Raw genomic sequence first — 20,978 nt, 5'->3', positions numbered from 1 at the left:
TTCTGGCCTTGGGTGACTGTCTACGTGGAGTTTGCATGTTCTCCCTGGTGGGTTTCCTCCAGGTGCTCCAGTTTCCTCCGACAGTCCAAAGATGTGCGGGTTAGGCTGATTGGCTATGATAAATTGCCCCTTGGCGTCAGGGGGATTAGCAGGGTAAATATGTGGGGTTACGGGGATAGGGCCTGGGTGGAATTGTCGTCAGTGCAGGCTCGATGGGGCAAATGACCCCCTTGCAAAGATGGGTCCCATTTGTTTTAGAGCCGTGACTGAAGTTATCCAGCGTATTTACAGAAAATTCCCCAAGCCGTAATTTATTTGCTCTTATAGATGTAAAGGATGGTATAGTTTGCATTATTGGTACTTTTGCCAGAAGGTAAATGTTTGCCCATATCACTAATATGTAAAACTCAGTTTTATTAAAATTTTAAGTTAGGTTAATTTGGCCATGCTAAAAATTGCCCCTTAGAGTTGTGAGATGCGTAGGTTAAAGGGATTAGTGGGTAAATATGTAGGGATATGTATGGGAGGGATTCTGGTCAGTGCAGACTCAATGGGCTGAATGGCCTCCTTCTGCACGGTAGGGTTTCTATGATTCTGTGATTCTATGATGCTGCACTGTAGGGATGCTACGATTCTGTGATTCTCGTTCCTTATACACTTCCCCAGCCATCCCTGAAAAATAATGGCCGAGATTCCACAGCCTCACACACCCTGCTGCGGCTGCCAGCGAGAATGGAGAACTTGGCACTCAGCTCTGTTCACTGCGGCGGGACTGGATAATCCCAGCCGTGGGTGTGGTCGGAGACTCCGGCCAATGTGTTTGACATTCCTATAACCAGCCTGAAAGAAATGGATGTCAAATCACATCCACCATGTTGCTTTTTCCCAGTATTTTGGCCCCAAAACTAAATTATTAAAGGAAATAATTGTTAAGATTCTGAAAGAAAGATATTGCCCATTGATTTAACAGGGGTTTATTTTTCATGGTTGACTCTCCAGCAGTACTGCCGCACAGTGAGATGTCAGTGTACCTTTAAGAAAAGTTTTTTTTTAAACATGATTTCTGCAGCTCACAACTTCAGTGTTATCATTGTTGCCAGGCTGTCTACGATGAGTCCTTTTATTGCTAATTAAGTGGTTTGGAGCGGGGGGAGGGGGTTGTTTATGTTTATTCTGGAATTAGTTTTATAATCCTGCTTTGTTAGGAAGACAGTCATATGTTTTTGGACAGTTCTTTTTCATTTTCAGTTGGAGCTGGAGGTTTGAGTTTCAGTTTTGGAAGGGACAGCAAGCTAAAAAGAAATGTTTTCCCTCTCTCCCGGTTTTATTTGGAAATTCTGCTGGTTTTGCCTTCCTGAGGGAACAAATCTGCTGTTGTTGGGGGTTGGGCCAGGGTCTCTTTGGTGTTTTGGGAAGCTGTCTTGTCTTCAAACTGTTTTGAGTCACACGAGTATTTGACCACAGAACTCAACTAACTGCCTCAGTCCCAGTATCATGTGAGCATTAGTCTGTGCTGTATTAAACCTGTGAGAAAGGTCTTTTGTCTGTGGGATTGGAACATTGTAGAGATCTTTGTTACGGGCTATACATTATCATGATTGTTTGTTTCTTGTTTGTAATTGATAATTTTCTTACTATACATGCTAGCTATATTCTTAAATAAACTTTGTTTGATAAAGCTCCCTAGTGGGTCACTTGAAACATACCTGAAGTGAAATATCTCACGCTTATCCTACCCAAATTCAAGACACAAAAATAATGATTCAGGCGGCTTCATAAAACACTTTGGAGTTTCTGACCTGAGCCATAATAACAATCAATGGTATTGTTTTTTCAGAAGGGACACTAAGTTGTGGTTCCATTGGCCACTCAGATGTATATAAACAATCCCTTAGTATTCCTCAATTGTAAAAACATTCACTATCTACACATTTTGAAGATTTGCCAGCCATGGGCAGTAACTAGGGCTCGCAAATCAGATCATCTTTTCTCAGTGAACTGTCCACTAGAGGATACTAGATACTGAGAGGGAGCTGGTCACTCAATATCCAGCTCTTTGGGTTTGGAAATCAGGTTACAAATCCTATTTTTATCCTTTCATGGGATGGAAGAATTGCTGGCTAGGCCAGCATTTATTGCCCATTCCTACTTGCCCTTGAGAAGGTGGTGGTGAGCTGCCTTCTTGCAATCTATGTGATGTAGGTGCACCCACAGTGCTGTTAGGGAGGGCATTCCAGGATTTTGACTCAGTGACAGTGAAGGAATGGCGATGTATTTCCTAGTCTGGATGGTGTTTGAAGGAAAGTTGCAGATAGTGGTGTTCCTATGTACCCATTGCCCTTGTCCTTCTAGATCGTAGCGGTCATGGGTTTGGAAGGTGATGTTGAAGGAGCCTTGGTGAGCTGCTGCAATGATTTGGTAGATGGTACACACTATGCGTTGGGGTAATAAAGATTTAAGGTGGCAGATGGGGGTGCCACTCAATAGGTTGTTTTATCCTGGATGGTGCTGAACTTCTTGAGTACTGATAGAGCTTTTGATTTGATTTGATTTATTATTGTCATATGCGTTGCAATATAGTGAAAAGTATTGTCTCTTGCGTGCTATACAAAGCATACCATTCATAAGGAAGGACAGGATACAATGCAGAATGTAGGGTTACAGTTACAGCTGGGATACAGAGAAAAATCAACTAAATGTGAGGTAGGACCATTCAAAAGCCTGACAGCAGCAGGGAAGAAGCTGTTCGTCAGTCGGTTAGTGATGTGACCTCAGGCTTTTGTATCTTTTTCCTGAAGGAAAAAGGTGGAAGAGAGAATGTCTGGGGTGCATGGGGTCCTTAATTATGCTGGCTGCTTTCCTGAGGCAGTGGGAAGTGTAGACAGAGTCAATAAGTGGGAGGCTGGTTTGCATGACAGATGGGCTACATTCACAACCCTTTGTAGTTTCTTGCAGTCTTGAGTAGAACGGAAGCCATACCAAGCTGTGATGCAACCAGAAAGTATGCTTTCTATCATGCATCTATAAAAGTCGATGAGAGTTGTTGTGGATATACCAAATTTCTTTAGTCTTCTAAAGACTAAAGAAATTTGGTATAGCCACTACAACTCAGAAAGTAGTGGCATTGGTGGGCTCTCTTAACTATAGTGTTGGCATGGGGGGGACCAGGACAGGTTGTTAGTGATCTGGACACCTAAAAACCTGAAGCTCTCGACCATTTCTACTTTGTCCCCATTGATGTAGACAGGGCATGCTCTCTTCTACACTTTCTGAAGTCAATGACTATTTCCTTCATTTTGTTAACATTGAGGGAGAGATTATTGTCATCGGACCAGTTGACCAGATTCTCTATTTCTTTCCTGTACTCCATCTCATCATTGTTTGCGAGGTGATATAATTCCCGTCTCGTCTGAGAGGTAATGCAAGATTTCCCTGAAACACCAGCCCCACTCATGTGCTGAAGTGTGGCTAGAACCCACAAGCTTCTGGTCGAAATGGGAGCACAACTGAGTGGCTTATCCTGGCCCCCACCGCATTAGAGACAAGTTTCCCTGTGGCCAAAATCATTTAAAACTTAAAGCTAATGGGTTGATGTGGTCACCAGGCATTGAGATTTAGAAAATGAATATTTTAAGATGTTACTGTAAGAATTCAATAATTCAGTTATGACAACCCATGAGAGAATTCAAGCAGCAAGTAATGTTGGATGAGATGAATTCCCTATCTCTTCCTCTTGGTCTCAGCTTTGATCATAAGACACTTGATCCCCATGTGGTACATATCTATTCTTCGGTAATTTACTGAATGTAGAAATTCGAGCATCTCACTGACAGGCACCCTTCCTAAACACCACAAAATAATGATTTCAGAATACTTTCTCCCAATATCCTGGATTAGATTTGAATAGAATCCCTACAGTGCAGAAGGAGGCTATTTGGCCCATCGAGTCTGCACTGGAACTCGAACAAAGCATTCTACCCAGACCCACACACTGCCCTATCCCTGTAACCCCACAGATTTATCCCGCGAATCCCCCTAATATACACATCTTTGGACGTTTAGGGAGAATTTTGCATGGCCAATCCACCTAACCTGCACATCTTTGGGCTGCGGGAGTTAATCATATACCTGGAGGAAACCCATGCAGACATGGGGAGAATGTGCAAACTCCGCAGTCACCCAAGGAGGGAATTAAAGCCGGGTCCCTGGTGCTGTGAGGCAGCAGTTCCCACCACCGTGTCACCCAAATATTCAAATGTTGGAGTATGCAAATATCATCAGTTATTGCCCCATATTATTGCCCATTGCCCCGTACTCACTGGAATTTAGAAGAATGAGGGAGATCAAACTGAGTTCCTCTCCTGTAAAACTGCTTGAGGACAAAGGCAATCCCACTGAAGAACATTCAACCGAGAATTAAATTCAACTCGGGGATCTGAGGAAAGCCCCTTTGACGTAAATTACTCCACGAGCACTCAGTGAAGAACCTTAGTGAATAATTTAGCTTCACCTTGCCATGAACTGATGATTTCTAAACTTTCGAATGAGCTTACTGATCTACTTATCCAACGAACCATATATCCTCTCTAAGGACCTGTTTACTGTGTTGACACAAAGATGAAACCAAGGGAAGCACGCAAGCCAAAGTCTCTGACCCATTCAGAAACCAACCCCTTGACTGGCTAAATGCTAGGGAAATGAATGAGGAATGATTTTAACGTTAAGTATCTATATTTATATTAAATAATAATATATTAATATATTAAGTTTAATTGAAATTAAGCTCTAGTAATTTCTGTCTCTGCATAATAGGTTATTTTGCAGATGAAGTGGTAAATGCGGGCCCACTTTTAACACTTAAGAAAAACTTGGACGGGTTCATGGATGAGAGGGGTGTGGAGGGACATGGTCCAAGTGCAGGTCAGTGGGACTTGGCAAAAAAATGGTTTGGCACAGACAAGAAGGGCCAAAAGGCCTGTTTCTGAGCTGTAATTTTCTACGGTTCTCTGGAAATATTTGTTCATCACAACCAAAAGCGAGAACTGCAGAGACTTTAGAAGTTCAATGGCCAAAAGTAATTTAGAATAAAGATCAAAGAAAATTACAGCACGGGAACAGGCCCTTCGGCCCTCCAAGCCTGCACCAACCATGCTGCCCAACTGAACAAAGCCCCCTACTCTTCTGGGGGCCATGTACCTATACTGCCATCCTAATCATGTATTTGTCAAAGGGCCCTTTAAAAGTCACTATCGTATCTGCTTCCACTACCTTCCCCAGCAGCGAGTTCCAGGCACCCTCTGTGTAAAAAACCTGCCTTGTACATTTTCTTTAACATTGCCCCTCACACCTTAAACCTATGCCCCCCCCAGTAATTGACTCTTCCACCCTGGGAAAAAAGCTTCTGACTATCCACTCTGTCCATGCCCCTCATAATCTTGTAGACTTCTATCAGGTCGCCCCTCAACCTCTGCCATTCCAGCGAGAACAAACCAAGTTTCTCCAACCTTTCCTCATTGCTAATGCCCTCTATGCCAGGCAACATTTAGTCAGCAGAAACACAATAAAGTTTCAAAATAAGGACAAATTCTGAAACATTTAATGTCAAGGTGAAAGGTCCTATTGTCCAGTCTTAGGTATCAGTCCGAGGGCCCAGGGCTGATACTACCTCTCGTCTTGGGAAAGTGTTGGTGGAAAAGTTATTTGAATAGTAGCATCCTCGGAGAGACATAACAATGAGGGAGTAAATCTTGCCAGGGAAGGAAATGCGGTCTTTGGATTGGCAAATGAAAGATCATTAGGTCGAACGGTGTATCACCATTGGCTGAGGTAACCCGTCATATTTTGGATTGACATGTTAACGTGTAATGCAATCAAGTCTGGCACGGTGGTTAGCACTGCTGCCTCACAGCTCCAGGGTCCCAGGGTCGATTCCCGACTTGGGTCCCTGTGCAGAGTTTGCATGTTCTCCCTGTGTCTGCCTGGGCTTCTTCCAGGTGCTCCGTTTCCCTCTCACAGTCTGGAAGACATGTTGGTTGGGTGTATTGACCTGAACAGCGTGGCGGCTAGGGGAATTTCACGGTAACTTCATTGCCATGTTAATGTAAGCCTTACTTGTGACGAATAAATAAACTTTAGTTAATTAGGAGAAGTACTTAGATATAGGAAAGATATTATTGGATTTTGGTTCAGTGCCTCAGATTTCAGAGGGGTCTTTAGCACTGACTCAGAGTTACTTGAAGGACTCCCAAGTCCGAGGTTATTGTTTTGTTTGTCTTCTATGTTTCAATAAATTTTTAATTACATCTTGAACTGAGACTTCTCGCCTTTGTGAGTTTAATTCTTAAGTTTTCTTAAGGTTGAAGAGAACCAGGCCACCGACAGAGAAACCCCCAGTACAATCTTCCTTTCACAAATCCGACTAACCCCCTCCATCCCCATCTTTTCCTCGAGTTCCTGCCCTCCTTGAGATGTGTTCAGACAGCACAGATTGAGAAACAGCTCTGTGAGGCCAGTACTGCTGCACTCACCCAGTCAGCCGCTGAACAGACTAAAGTTAAAACCACTGCAAAATCTTGTCTGGGAGTTTTCTGTACAAAGCAACCACTGTGATTCAGCAATGGATAACAATGCGGATCACCTTGGCAGTGAGAACTACTCAACAGCCAGAACAGATTTGCAGCAACGCAGCTGTTCCTAGACTTGACTGCAGATGTTCAATAGCCCAGTGTGCCTGGAACTGGGCTCGCTCTTCCTATAAAGTCACTTTTTTGGGGTTTTGAAGTATTTATATCTGGAAGTTATTAATAAGTGGACAATCCTCTTCCTCCATTCAGCAGAATGAAATCCCAGCTCAGTGCAGCTGTCTGATGGTGTCAGTTTGTACAGTGTGTCCAATTTAAAAAGATAATCTAGCTGAAATAATAATCATTTGGCCAAACATAAGTAGCTTCAAGATTGTCCCATCAATAAATAGGAACAGTACATGATTTATGAAGATAAAACAGGAACATTTTCCCATCCCGACCACCTCGGGAATCACAGTGGGTGGACATGGACATTGCAAAGACCCTGTGATCTCATAAAATAGAATCATAGAATCCTACAGTGCAGAAAGAGGCCATTCAGCCCATCGTGTCTGCCCCGACCACAATACTATCCAGGGTTTCCTGCAGGTGGTCCGGTTTCATAGAACATAGAACATAGAACACTACAGCACAAACAGGCCCTTCGGCCCACAAGTTGCGCCGACCACATCACCTACCAACCTACAGACCTATCTATAACCCTCAATCTCATTAAACCCCATATACTCATCCAGAAGTCTTTTAAAAGACCCCAGCGAGTTCGCCTCCACCACCACTGACGGCAGCCGATTCCATTCACTCACCACCCTCTGAGTGAAAAACTTACCCCTAACATCACTTCTGAACCTCCCTCCCCGCACCTTAAATCTGTGTCCTCTCGTAGCGACCATTTCAAACCGGGGAAATAGCCTCTGAGAGTCCACCCTATCTATTCCTCTCAACATTTTGTAAACTTCTATCAGGTCGCCTCTCAACCTTCGTCTCTCCAGGGAAAAGAGTCCCAGCTCCCTCAACCTAACTTCATAAGGCATGCCTCCCAGTCCAGGCAACATCCTTGTAAATCTCCTCTGCACCCTTTCAATAGCTTCTACATCTTTCCTATAGTGAGGCGACCAGAACTGCGCACAATACTCCAAATGAGGCCTGACAAGGGTCTTATAAAGTTCCAGCATTACCTCCCGACTCCTAAACTCAATCCCTCGATTAATGAAGGCCAGTACACCATACGCCTTCTTGACCACCTCCTCCACCTGCGAGGCCAATTTAAGAGTCCTGTGGACCCGGACCCCAAGATCCTTCTGCTCCTCAACACTACTCAGACTTCTGCCCTTAATAGTGTACTCGTTCATCCCGTTGGTTCTGCCAAAATGGACGACAACACATTTATCCGCGTTGAAGTCCATCTGCCACTTCTCCGCCCAGTCCTGCATCCTATCTATGTCCTGCTGCAACTTTTGCCATCCTTCCAGATCATCCACAACACCACCGACCTTCGTGTCATCAGCGAACTTACTTACCCATCCCTCCACTTCCTCATCCAGGTCATTTATGAAAATGACAAACAACAAGGGTCCCAGAACAGATCCTTGAGGCACTCAAGTCCTCCCACAGTCCAAAGATTGGCCATGCCAACTTGCCCCTTAGTATCAGGGAGACCAGCTAGAGTGAATGCGTAGGGTTACAAGGATAAGGCCTGGATGGGATTGTTGTCAGCGCAGGCTCGATGGGCCAAATGGCCTCTTTCTGCATTGTTGGGATTCTGTGAGATCTCTGACCTTTCTTGCAACAAACAACAAATAAAAAGTAGCTGTTAAAGCATTTCTGCCTCACAGCGCCAGGGACCCAGGCTCGATCCCCAGCTTGGGTCACTGTCAGTGCAGAGACTGCATGCTGTCCCTGTGTCTGTGTGGGTTTCCTCTGGGTGCTCTGGTTTCCTCCCACAGTCCGAAAGTTGTGGTGGTTAGGAGCATTGGCCGTGCTAAATTCTCCCTCAGTGTGCCCGAACAGGTGCCAGAGTGTGGCAACAGGGGGATTTTCATAGTAACTTCATTGCTGTGTTAATGTAAGCCTCCTTGTGACACTAATAAATAAACACAAAACACTACAAAGAATAATTCGGCAAATTAGCAGTCCACATATAGTCTATCAAAGATTGAAAAAACAAAAATATCTGCTTCCCCACACCTAAACTCTCTGGGACCTCGTTTTCCAAATGAAAACCATGAACCCATTGGTCAAATCTAGCCAACAACTACCAGCTGCACAGCTAAGGTGGCCAGTTGTTTCATTCGGTTAAGAAAATGATCTTTTGCATTTTGACGTCAGTACTCCAACTCGAGCTGAATCCTGAGAGTGGCTGCCTCTCTGTCTCTCTCTTGCTGCTGCTTCTTCGAAACCTCATCAGTGTCTAAACAGCTTCCTGATTCAGAGCACTCTGTCTATTGCAAAAAATACCCGGTTCCCTATTCTTCCTTCCTTTCTCTTGGCAGCTGCCCAGACATAGTTCACAAAACACACTGCAGTTTGATTTTACTTGTGCAAAAAAAGCCATGCATTCAATTTAATAGCATCCTAACATTTTGTAACATAATCCATTTGTGTGGGTTTCCTCTGGGTGTTCTGGATTTCTTCCACAGTGTAAAAGTGTGAAGTTTAGGTGGGTTGGCCATGCTAAATTGCCTCATAGCATCCAAAGTGGATGCTACACAAATGGAGAGCTACACTGAGTACTAATGGACTATTCGGAGAGATTGCAACATAGATGTAGCAAAAAGTAAGGACAAGTGATAGATGACCTATGGGTGAGGGAGAGAAGATTTTGATATTGGAACAGAGAATGTATGGGATATATTAAAGAAAGGTTAACATGAAGGAAAAGTCTAAAGTTGTTGAACCCAATGTCGAGTCCTGAGAGCCATAACCTGCCGAATGGGGAAGAGTTCATCACATACAGAAAAACAGATGATTTCATCGACGTTCTCCTTAAGTGGATTGGCCATGGTAAGCTGCTTTTAGTATCCAAAGATGTGTAGGTTGGGTGAATTGGCCATGGTAAATTGCACCTAGTGTTCAAAGATGTGCAGGCTAGGTGGACTGGCCATGCTAAATTGCCCCTTAGTGTCCAAAGATGTATAGGTTATGTGAATTGGCTATGCTAAAATTGCCCCTAGTGTCCAAAGATGTACAGGTTAGGTAGTATGGCCATTCTAAATAGCCCCTTAGTGTCCAAAGATGTGTTGGTTAGATGGATTGGCCATGCTAAATTGCCCCTTAGTGTCCAAATATATATATAGGTTGGATGGATTGGCCATACTAAATTGCCCCTTTGTGTCCGAAGGTATATAGGTTGGGTGGATTGGCCATGCTAAATTGCCCCTTAGTGTCCAAAGATATATTGGTTAGGTGGATTGGCCATGCTAAATTGCCCCTTAGTGTCCAAAGATATATTGGTTAGGTGGATTGGCCATGCTAAATTGCCCCTTAGTATCCAAAGATATATTGGTTAGGTGGATTGGCCATGCTAAAATGTCCCTTAGTATCCCAAGGTGTGTAGGTTAGGTGATTTGGCCATGCTAAATGCATCGGGCTGTGGGATGGAGGGCACGGGTGGGATGCACTTTTGGAAAGTTAGTGCCGACTTGATGGACCGAATGGTCTCCTTCTACACTGTAGTGATTTGGTGGATTCTATGTGCAAGGCCATGAAACCTAGACACAGACCTGGCTCTCCCAGTGCTCACACACGAACATTGAGTTGTTGGTGCCCAGGTCATGGAGATAACTCTTTCAGGAGAAGAGGGAATGTGGTTTCATTGAATGGGGAAGAGTTCATCACATACAGAAAAACAGATGATTTCATCGACGTTCTCCTCTATGCGACACGAAACAAAATACTTCTGACACACCAACCAGCAAAGTGCTGTCCATATCAAAGAAAATTAACAGAAATACTCTGAGGAGAGCAGAAGGAAATAGTATATCATGATACAGTGAAGTTTGGATCATTAATTAATCCCTACAAGTTTATTTATTAGTCATAAGTAAGGCTTACACTAACACTTCAATGAACAGTCCGGTGCCTATTTGTGTCAATGTACCTCCAATGTAGGAGGCCATTTTGCCCCATCGAGTATGCATCAACCACAATCCCACCCAGGCCCTACTCCTGTAGCCCCAAGTCATCCCCCTGACACTAAGGGGGATGACCACCCAGAGTGTTCCCCATAACCCCAAGTGTTTACCCTACTAGTCCCCCTAACCCACACATCTTGGGACACTAAGAGGCAACTTAGCACGGCCAATCCACCTAACCCGCACATCTTTGGACTGTGGGAGGGAACCAGAGCACCCAGAGGAAACCCATGCAGACACGAGGAGAATGTGCAGAGTCCGAGACCGGAATTGAACCTGGGTCCCTGGCGCTGTGAGACAGCAGTGTGCTAACCACTGCGACACCGTGCCGCCCACAAGAGCTGCAAGAATTATAAAGATGAATTCAATAATTAAAAGGGAGCGCAGCTTATAATACAGTCTCCAGTTCAGTTTATAAATGTTCCAAATCTCTACGCCTCACTGTGTGATGCATGGTTTAGAACAAAGAAAATTACAGCACAGGAACAGGCCCTTCGGCCCTCCAAGTCTGCACCCACCATGCCGCCCGACTGAACTAAAACCCCCTACCCTTCCGGGGACCATATCCCTCTATTCCCAATCCTATTGATGTATCTGTCCAGTCGCCCCTTGAGATTTGGTAACACACTCCCACCTGCAATATTCTCAATGAATGTTCAGTGCTGTTGATGGTGTATAGTTACTTTATTCTATGCAGCAAAACACACTGTGTGGCTTTCGAGCAGAGGATTGACTGCTTTAAGTCTCTGACTCCTATTTCTTCACCAGAAAAGGGGAACTGAGCAAAAATAGTGCAGTCCTAAACATCAAGCAAGAAGTGTGGGACAGAGGCTGGGTTAAAAAGTCTGACAAACTTAAAACAAAAATGACTGCTGATGAAACTCTGAAGAGATGACGTGTGGCCATTCAGTCAAAGGAAGACTTAATATATCCATGTTGAAAGGCATTTTCGACGATGATTGGAAATTGCTGTAAAAGCCACTCTAGTCAGCATTATCGTTTTGTCGTCAAGAAGTTCTTGGGGGTGACAATCTGTTGTTGTGTAATTGAAGACAGGATCTACCAGCAAAAAGGACATTTTTGGCCTGAATCTGGGATGTATGTATTTGCTGTGGGGTCCCAAGCCCCATTAGACACCTTCGCTCAGCCCGGCATCTGTGACCCTGGCTTTTAATCCAGCATCTTGTGATTGTGTCCACATGTCCGTCCCTGAGCTGCTGCAATGCTCCAGTGAAGCCCAATGCAAACTGGAGGAGCAGCACTTCAGCTTCCAATTCGGCAGGTTATGGCTTTCAGGACTCGACATTGGGTTCAACAACTTTAGACTCTTCCTTCATGTTAACCTTTCTTTAATATATCCCATACATTCTCTGTTCCAATATCAAAATCTTCTCTCCCTCACCCATAGGTCATCTATCACTTGTCCTTACTTTTTGGTACATCTATGTTGCAATCTCTCCGAATAGTCCATTAATACTTAGTGCAGCTCTCCATTAGTACTCAGTGCAGCTCTCCATTAGTACTCAGTGCAGCTCTCCATTAGTACTGAGTGTAGTGCTCCATTAGTACTCAGTGCACTGCTCCATTAGTACTCAGTGCACTGCTCCATTAGTGCTCAGTGCAGCTCTCCATTAGTGCTCAGTGCAGCTCTCCATTAGTGCTCAGTGCAGCTCTCCATTAGTGCTCAGTGCAGTGTTCATTAGTACTCAGAGCTACACTGAGTACTAATGAACACTGCACTGAGTACTAATGGAGTGCTGCACTGAGTACTAATGGAGTGCTGCACTGAGTACTAATGGAGTGCTGCACTGAGTACTAATGGAGTGCTGCACTGAGTACTAATGGAGTGCTGCACTGAGTACTAATGGAGTGCTGCACTGAGTACTAATGGAGAGCTGCACTGAGTACTAATGGAGAGCTGCACTGAGTACTAATGGAGAGCTGCACTCTCTCAGCTCTCAGCTTTCAGGTCTCTCTTGGGGCAGCAAGGTGGCACAGTGGTTAGCACTGCTGCCTCACAGCGCCAGGGACCCGGATTCAATTCCAGCCTTGGGTCACTGCCTGTGCGGAGTTTGCACATTCTCCTCGTGTCTGCATGGGTTTCCTCCGGGTCCTCCCGTTTTCTCCCACAGTCCAAAGATGTGTGGGTTAGGTTGATTGGCCGTGCTAAATTGCTCTCAGTATCAGGAGGGGGGGTTAGTGAGATAAATTTGTGCGGCTACATCTAGGAATACATGGCAACACTGCGGCAACTCCACTTGCAAAACTTGGTTGGGTTTCCAATGAAATAATCTACAGTATATTATTGTTCAGAGCAAGGAAAGAGGCCATTTGGGCCATCGCGCCTATGCCAACTCTTTGGTGAGTTATCCAATTAGTCCCACTCGAGTGCCATTTCCTCACAGCCCCTGCAAACCTTTTTTTCAAAATGTATCGAGTATCCTTTTGGAACACAAAGGAGTTAGTTCCACCCTCACACGATCAGGCAATGCGTCCACTATCAACCAGCCTCCCATCCACTGACTCTGTCTACACTTCCCATGGCCTCAGAAAAACAGCCAGGATAATTAAGGACCCCACGCACCCCGGACATTCTCTCTCCCATCTTCTCCCAGCGGGCAAAAGATACAAAAGTCTGAGGCCACGTACCAACCGACTCAAGGATACCTTCTTCCCTGCTGCTGTCAGATTTTTGAATGGACCTACCTTGCATTAAGTTGATCTTTCTCTACACCCTAGCTATGACTGTAACACTACACTCTGCACTCTCTCCTTTCCTTCTCTATGAATGGTATGCTTTATCTGTATGGCGCGCAAGAAACAATACTTTTCACTGTATCCCAATACATGTGACAATAATAAATCAAGTCAATTGCAGACCCCAAGTCACAGAGTAAATAATTTTCCTCACCTCCCCCTATCTTGCTTTCTTTCTATGTGAGTGAGTGTATATCTTTATTTTACTTTGTTCTTTTATTCCCAGGGTGGAAGTGTCAATTACAAGGGGTCACAGGTTCAAGGTGAGCAGGGGAAAGTTTAAGGGGGATACACTGGGGAAATTTGTCATGCAGAGAGTGGTGGGTGCCTGGAACGCGCTGCCAGAAGAGGTGGCGGAAGCGGGCACATTAGCAACATTTAAGAGGCATCTGGGTGGGTACATGAATAGGGAGGGAATAGAGGGATACGGATCAAGAAAGGTTTTATTTTATCCAGGGCATCATGATTGGCACTATCCTGGAGGGCCAAAGGACCTGTTACAGAATCATAGAATCCCTAAAGTGCAGAAGGAGGCCATTCAGACCATCGAGTCTGTACTGGCCACAATCCCACCCAGACCTTATCCCCATAACCCCATGCATTTATCCCAGCTAGTCCCCCTGACACTAAGGGAATATTGCACGGTCAGTCAACCTAAGCCACACATCTTTGGACTGTGGGAGGAAAACGGAGCGCCCGGAGGAAACCCACGCAGACACGGGGAGAATGTGCGGACTTCACACAGACAGCGACCCAAGCTGGGAATCGAACCCGGGTCCCTGGCGCTGTGAGGCAGAGGTGCAAACCACTGTGCCACCATGCTGCCTTGTTCCTGTGCTGTACTTTGTAGTTTGTATTTGCCAAAGGCTCCAGTAACCTGATGAGTGGGAGGTGGGTTAAGTTCAGATTGTCAGTATGGGTTAGGCTCACAATGCTGACTCGAGTAAGCTGCTGTGTCACCTCTGAGAGGGAAGATTCAGTTATCATTAGTGCAGGGGGACAAGCCTGCGGGCATCCTCCGGGAGTCGAAACGGCCTTGAAAGGGAAGCTTCAGGGAGGACGTGTACGAGCCTGGGGCGTCTGTGCTTGGGGGACATTTGAGGCCGTCTTCAGGGAATCCAGGCCTGTTGAGCAGGAAGCCACGGACCCAGGCCACAATGAGCTAATTGATGGGATGGAGGCTACACTCTGATTAAAGAGAAGGGAATCATGCTGGGAGGATTCACTGATGCAGCAAACCTGCTTTTTCAGATGGGGACAGGCTAATGTCGATTACCCTAGGGATCTGAACTCGAAGCTGAGAATATAAGAGTATTGTAGCATCATGCAACACAGGAGGCCATTTGGCCCGTTGGGTAAGTTCCAGCTCTTTAAAGAGTTACACAGTCTCACTCCACGGCCCATTCTCCTTAAACTTTATACTGTCAATCCTTTTTGTAAAAGTTACTGCTTCTTTCACTCTTTCAGGTGATGTATTTCACTCACTGCATACGATAAATTTGCCTCACAACACCAAGCACCTGGTTCGATTCCAGCCTCGAGTGACTGTCTGTGTGGAGTTTGCACATTCTCCCCATGTCTGCGTGGGTTTCCTCCGGGTGCTCCAGTTTCCTCCCACAGTCCAAATATGTGCAGGTTAGGTGAATTGGCTATGCTAAATTTCCTCTTAGTGTCCAAGATATGCAGGTTAGGTGGATTGGTCATGGGAAGTGCGTGGGATTACAGGGGTAGGCCAGGGGGTGGACCTGGGTAAGATACTTCCTTGGAGAGTTGGTGCAGGCCTGATGGGCCAACTGGCCTCCTTCTGTACTGTCGGGATTCTATGGAAAGAACTCTAGCTGGATCCTGAGCACAAGCCAAAACAATCCCTTTATTTAATGGCAAGTTCCCAGATTTGTCGTCAAGACAGCACCTTCCAAACCCTCCACCTAGAAGGACAAGGGCAGCAGATACATGGGAACACCATCACCTGAAAGCTCCCCTCCAAGCCACTCACCATCCTGGCTCGGAAATGTCTCATCGTTCCTTCACTATCGCTGGGTCAAAATCCTGAAACTCCCTCCCCAACAGCACTGTGGGTGTACCTACACCACAGGGACTGCAGCAATTCAAATCAGCAACTCACCACCACCTTCACAAGGGGCAGTTAGGGATGGGTAATAAATGCTGGCCTAGCCAGTGACGCCCACAGAGAATAATCATAAAAAAGACATGAATATCATATAAGCAGAGTGAGAGTTCATGCACTCGATTTTTAAAAACTTTTTACTCCATTCTTAAAGGCAATGCTCAGAATGGATTGGGCAAACCCAAATCCATCTCCTTGCTGGCTCCAAAAACCAAATTCAAACTGAATCCAATTCATAGTCCCCGCAAGAGAGGCAAACAAGATCCAAGTTGACAAGATGAGGCATTGCACCTTACCATGGGCTTGAACTGATGCCTGGTCTTAGCCAAAAGGCCAAGAATGACCATCCATGAGATTTGCAAGGGTTAACTTCCAGCCTCTAGTGTTGAGCTCTGTTCAAATTTTCTAAGCAAGCACCTTTTCATTGAAGCAAACACCTCTGAAGCAAGCTTCCCAGTTGGTCGATGATGCTTAACTCAAAGATCTCATCAAATTCCAAATCCAAAGATGATAAGGGACACAAATGGTTTTTCTGCGCTCTGGATTTCACCCTTGTGATCAAGTTTATAAATCCAATCACACTTACATAATTAAAATGTAAATGTTGCCACAGTCCCCAAGGTTGCTTTCCCATCAAAGGGGGGGAACTGACTGGGGGTGATTTGAGATGTCAGACTGACATGTCAGCCACAGCTCTCACTAACTTCTACAGATGCACCATAGAAAACATCCTTTCTGGTTGTATCACAGCTTGGAATGGCTCCTGCTCTGACCAAGACCGCAAGGAACTACAAAGGGTCATGAACGAATCCCAATCCATCACACACACCACCCTCCCACCCACTGACTCCATCTACACTTCCCACTGCCTCAAAAAAGTAGCCAGTATAATTAAGCACCCCACACATCCCAGGCATTCTCTCTTTGATCTTCTTCAGTTCGGAAAAATCATACAAAAGTCTGGGGTCACATACCAACTGACTCAAAAACAGCTTCTTCCCTGCTGCTGTCAGTCTTTTGAATGGACCTACCTCTTTGATTTTGGTTTGATTTGATTTATCATTGTAACATGTATTAACATACAGTGAAAAGTATTGTTTCTTGCACACTATACAGACAAAGCATACCGTTCATAGAGAAGGGAAGGAGAGAGTTCAGAATGTAGTATTACAGTCATAGCTAGGGTGTAGAGGAAGATCAACTTAATGCGAGGTAGGTCCATTCAAAGGTCTGATGGCAGCAGGGAAGAAGCTGCTCTTGAATCAGTTGGTACGTGATGTCAGACTTTTGTATCTTTTTCCTGATGGAAAAAGGTGGCAGAGAAAATGTCCGGAACGTGTGGGATTCTTGATTGTGCTGGCTGCTTTGCCGAGGTAGTGGGAAGTGTACGTAGAGTCAACGGATAGGAGGCTGGTTTGCGTGATGGATTGGGTTACATTCACCTTGCACTAAGTTGATCTTTCTCTACACCCTAGCTATGACTGTGACACTACATTCTGCGCCCTCTCATTTCTTCCTCCATGAACGGTATGCTTTGTCTGTATAGCGCGCAAGAAACAACACTTTTCACAACAATAATACATGTGACTTTAATAAATCAAATCAAATCAAAATGTAACCTGAGGGTCACCTCAAGGGGCAAGGTTGAGAAGGCTGGGCCTTCATGAATAACCTCAGCCGGTGCGGGAATTGAACCCACGCTGTTGGCATCGCTCCCTCTCAGAAACAAACCGTCTGGCCAATTGAATTACCTAAACCTTTTCTATACTTCCTGCAATGAACAATTTAAGGTTTCTTCCCGAAGTGGGGAGTAAATCATTTTACTCTGTTTCAGTTGGCGATTTATATCAATTAAAAACAATCTGATGAGTACAATAAGTTTATGTCAAATCAGCCATGATCGCACTGAATGGCGGAGCAGATGCGAGGGACTTAATCTTATGCCTAATTCATGTGTGTCCACAGACATTGAATGGAAGATTTTAAGTTTTAAAGTTTATTTATTGGTGTCACAAGTAGGCTTGCATTAACCCTGCAATGAAGTTACTGTGAAAATCCCCTAGTTGCCACACTCCGGCGCCTGTTCGGGTACACTGAGGGAGAATTAAGCATGGCCAATCCACCTAACCAGCACATCATTCCGACTGGAGGAAACCGGAGCACCCGGTGGAAACCCACGCAGACACGAGGAGAATGTGCAGACTCCACACAGACAGTGAGCCAAGCTCGGAATCGAACCCACTTCGGTGCCACCCTGTGTTAGGTGGCATAAAGAGGGTGAACAAAACTGAAATCAAATCATTCAACATGCCAGTTTAGGCAGGGAAGTGAAGCTCGAGGTGTGTGAAAGAGGAAATGTGGCCAGAATTATAGCTGAGGAAACAGCTTTGTTCGCTGGACTCTGTGATAAAACGCCAATGCTGTTAGTATTGATCATTTTGCAAAAATCTCTGATGTGATCTCATCAAGCTGTACAGTTCTGCGGGACAGTGGCACAGTGGTTAGCACTGCTGCCTCACAGCGCAAGGGACTTGAGTTCAATTCTGGCCTCGGATCACTGTGTGGAGTTTGCATATTCTCCCCATGTCTGTGTGGGTTTCCTCTGGGTGCTCCGGTTTTCTCCCACACTCCAAAGATGTGCAGATTAGATGAATTGGTCATGTTAAATTGCCCTTTAGTGTCCAAAGATGTGTGGGTTAGATGGATTGGCCATGCTAAATTACCCCTTTGTATCCAAAGATATGCAAGTTAAATGGATTGGCAATGTTAAATTGCCCTTTAGTGTCCAAAGGTGTGTAGGTTAGGTGGGTTGGCCATGTTAAATTTCCCTTTAGTGTCCAAAGATGAGTAGGTTAGGTGGATTGGCCATGCTAAATTTCCCCTTTGTATCCAAAGATATGCAGGTTAGGTGGATTGGCCATGCTAAATTGCCCCTTAGTGTCCAAAGGTGTGTAGGTTATGTGGATTGGCCATGCTTAAATTGCCCCTTAGTGTCCACAGATGTGCAGGTTAAGTGGGTTGTTCATGTTAAATTGTCCCTTAATGTCCAACGATGTGTGGGTTGGGTGGATTGGCTGTGCTAAGTTATCCCTTGGTGTCAAAAGATGTATAGGTTAGGTGGATTTGCCACGCTAAATTTCCCCTTAGTGTCCAAAGATGTGTCGGTTAAGGGTTGGCCATGCTTACTGCACAGGGTTATGGAGATAGGGCAGGGGGAGGGCTGGATATGATACTCTGTCAGAGAGCTGGTGCCAACTCAATGGGCTGAATGGCCTCCTTCTGCACTGTCGGGAGTCTATGATCCTTTGCAGCACATAAGCTGCTTAACTGAACTGCCTGTGAGCGACGTACTGCCACACAGGGAGAAAGAGAGGGAGAGAGAAAGCTGTTGAAAGTCTTTCACAAACCAAAGTCCCCCACGGATAATTGGACGGAAGCGTGCTTGCAAACCCATTTCACCCCGGATTATTTATAACCTGCTTTCCGAGGACACCAGAATCCTGCTTCGTTCCGTTCCCCGTGACAGACAGACGATCGATACTTTATTGCTGAAAAAATCAATGAATGAATGAGGACTTTGACTTTCGTTTTCTCCTTCTGCTGATAGCGAGGAAAGGCAGGCTGCAGACGGAGCACAGCTCCTGACCCTACGTCGCAGCTCCCAATGCCAATCGCTCTAATGGAAGCACTCATCAGGATGAGCAACTGCCCGATAATATACGTCTGCTGTCCACTCAGCCTTCCGTTTGAACAACAAGCAAAAGGGAAAAATCAGTCCCTGCCTGTGCGGAGGTCTCAAGTTAGCACATCTTGCAGTACAAGCTTTTTACCCTTCTCAGCAGGATGAGATTAATGCTGCCGTGAAACTTGTGTGTAAAATAAATCAAAGTACGATTCAATGATGCAGCAGGACCTAATTGTCAATTATATTAGGGAGCACTTAGCATTGGAACAAACTATCCTGGCTTACTGACATAGAATCATAGAGTCATAGAACCCCGACAATGCATAAGGCGGCCATTTGGCCCATCAAACCTGCACCGAGAACAATCCCAACCAGGTCCTATCCCCATAGTCCCACATATTTGCCCTGCTAGTCCTCTTAACACTAAGGAGAAACTTAGCATGGCCAACCCCCCAATCTGCACATCTTTGGACATTAAGCAATAATTTACCATGGTCAATCCACCTAACCCATATATTTTTGGACACTAAAGGGCAATTTAGCATGGCCAATCCATCTAATCTGCACATCTTTGGACACTAAAGGACAATTTAACATGGCCAATCAACTTAACCTACACATTTTGGGACACTAAGCAGCAATTTAGCATGGCTAATCCTGCACATCTTTGGACACTAAAGGACAATTTAACATGGCCAATCAACCTAACCTGCACATCTTTGACTGTGGGAGGAAACCAGAACACCTGGGGGAAACCCATGCAAACACGAGGAACAAAGTGCAAACTTCACACAGACAGGAATTGAACCTGGTTCCCTGGAGTTGTGGGGCAACAGTACGAGCCACTATACCACCATTCTGTTTATTCGGGGGGAGAATATATTGTGTTGAATTTAATATTGCAGGGAGGGAGATACTAGCTCTCTGTTTCATTCCTGTTAAGCTTCGAGACCTGATTTGAGTCTTCACTTTAAGTTATCTTTCCGTTCAATCCAGTTCTGCATCACTACATCTTAACTCGTACTTAATTCTCCCTTCGCCTCTCTGCTTTTGCAAAAGAACAGCCAGGCACTCAGTAGCAGAGGCTACAAATCAATATTAGTTTCCAACAGCCTCCAGCTTTACAAAGAGTGTAATGATAAGACAAAGGTATCGCTGGACTGTACGACAGTCAGTGTGACTGCTGCATCTCTCCTCTGTACCTCAGGTAATCAGTCTAAGTACAAGAGAAAACAGTCAATAACACGTTGCACTTACCTCTCCTGACCTGCCTTATTTTGGGACTCAGCATGCTCTCTATCCTCTGTCTCCCGGCTTAAAGCACTCAGCATACCGTCAATCTCCCTCCTCGCACTCCTGATACCATTACCCCTTTGCCAGCCGACTCCCTCTGGCCAGTTCCACCAGTGAGAACCGTCGTGCCATCCACTCCCCCCCCCAACCTCCACCCTCCGCACTGACAGTCCCGGAATGATGTCTCCGCATCAGGCTAAAATAAAACCCTCATGCATTATTTATCTGCCTTCTGAATTAATTCTGCTTCAAAACTAACCATTAAGTACTTGAGACATTACAGCTGATAAATCACACTGGAGGGGTGGTGGGGGTGATCGCTAGTGTCTCCTTTCCCTAATTGGCCCATGCCCAGTGTTATTAATATACCTTTAATATGGGAAGGACAGCATTAACTCATT

General features: G+C 45.2%; 1 protein-coding gene across 1 annotated transcript in view; it reads right to left on the bottom strand.

Annotated features, from left to right (window-relative positions):
* Window positions 1-20,633, bottom strand: part of arhgap22a (Rho GTPase activating protein 22a) — a 237,944-nt gene extending 217,311 nt beyond the window's left edge. Inside the window, exon 1 of the mRNA XM_080215690.1 lies at window positions 20,542-20,633. Coding sequence (XP_080071816.1) covers window positions 20,542-20,575 — 34 coding nt within the window. The 5' untranslated portion in view covers window positions 20,576-20,633. The remainder of the gene's footprint in view (window positions 1-20,541) is intronic.
* Between the last annotated feature and the right edge of the window lie 345 nt (window positions 20,634-20,978).

The sequence above is a fragment of the Carcharhinus amblyrhynchos genome, chromosome 31, assembly GCF_965287045.1.
Source record: "Carcharhinus amblyrhynchos chromosome 31, sCarAmb.v2.hapA, whole genome shotgun sequence".
Classification (NCBI taxonomy): domain Eukaryota; kingdom Metazoa; phylum Chordata; class Chondrichthyes; order Carcharhiniformes; family Carcharhinidae; genus Carcharhinus; species Carcharhinus amblyrhynchos.
Note: the sequence above shows the minus strand (reverse complement) of the source record. Positions and strands in the feature narration are given on the sequence as shown.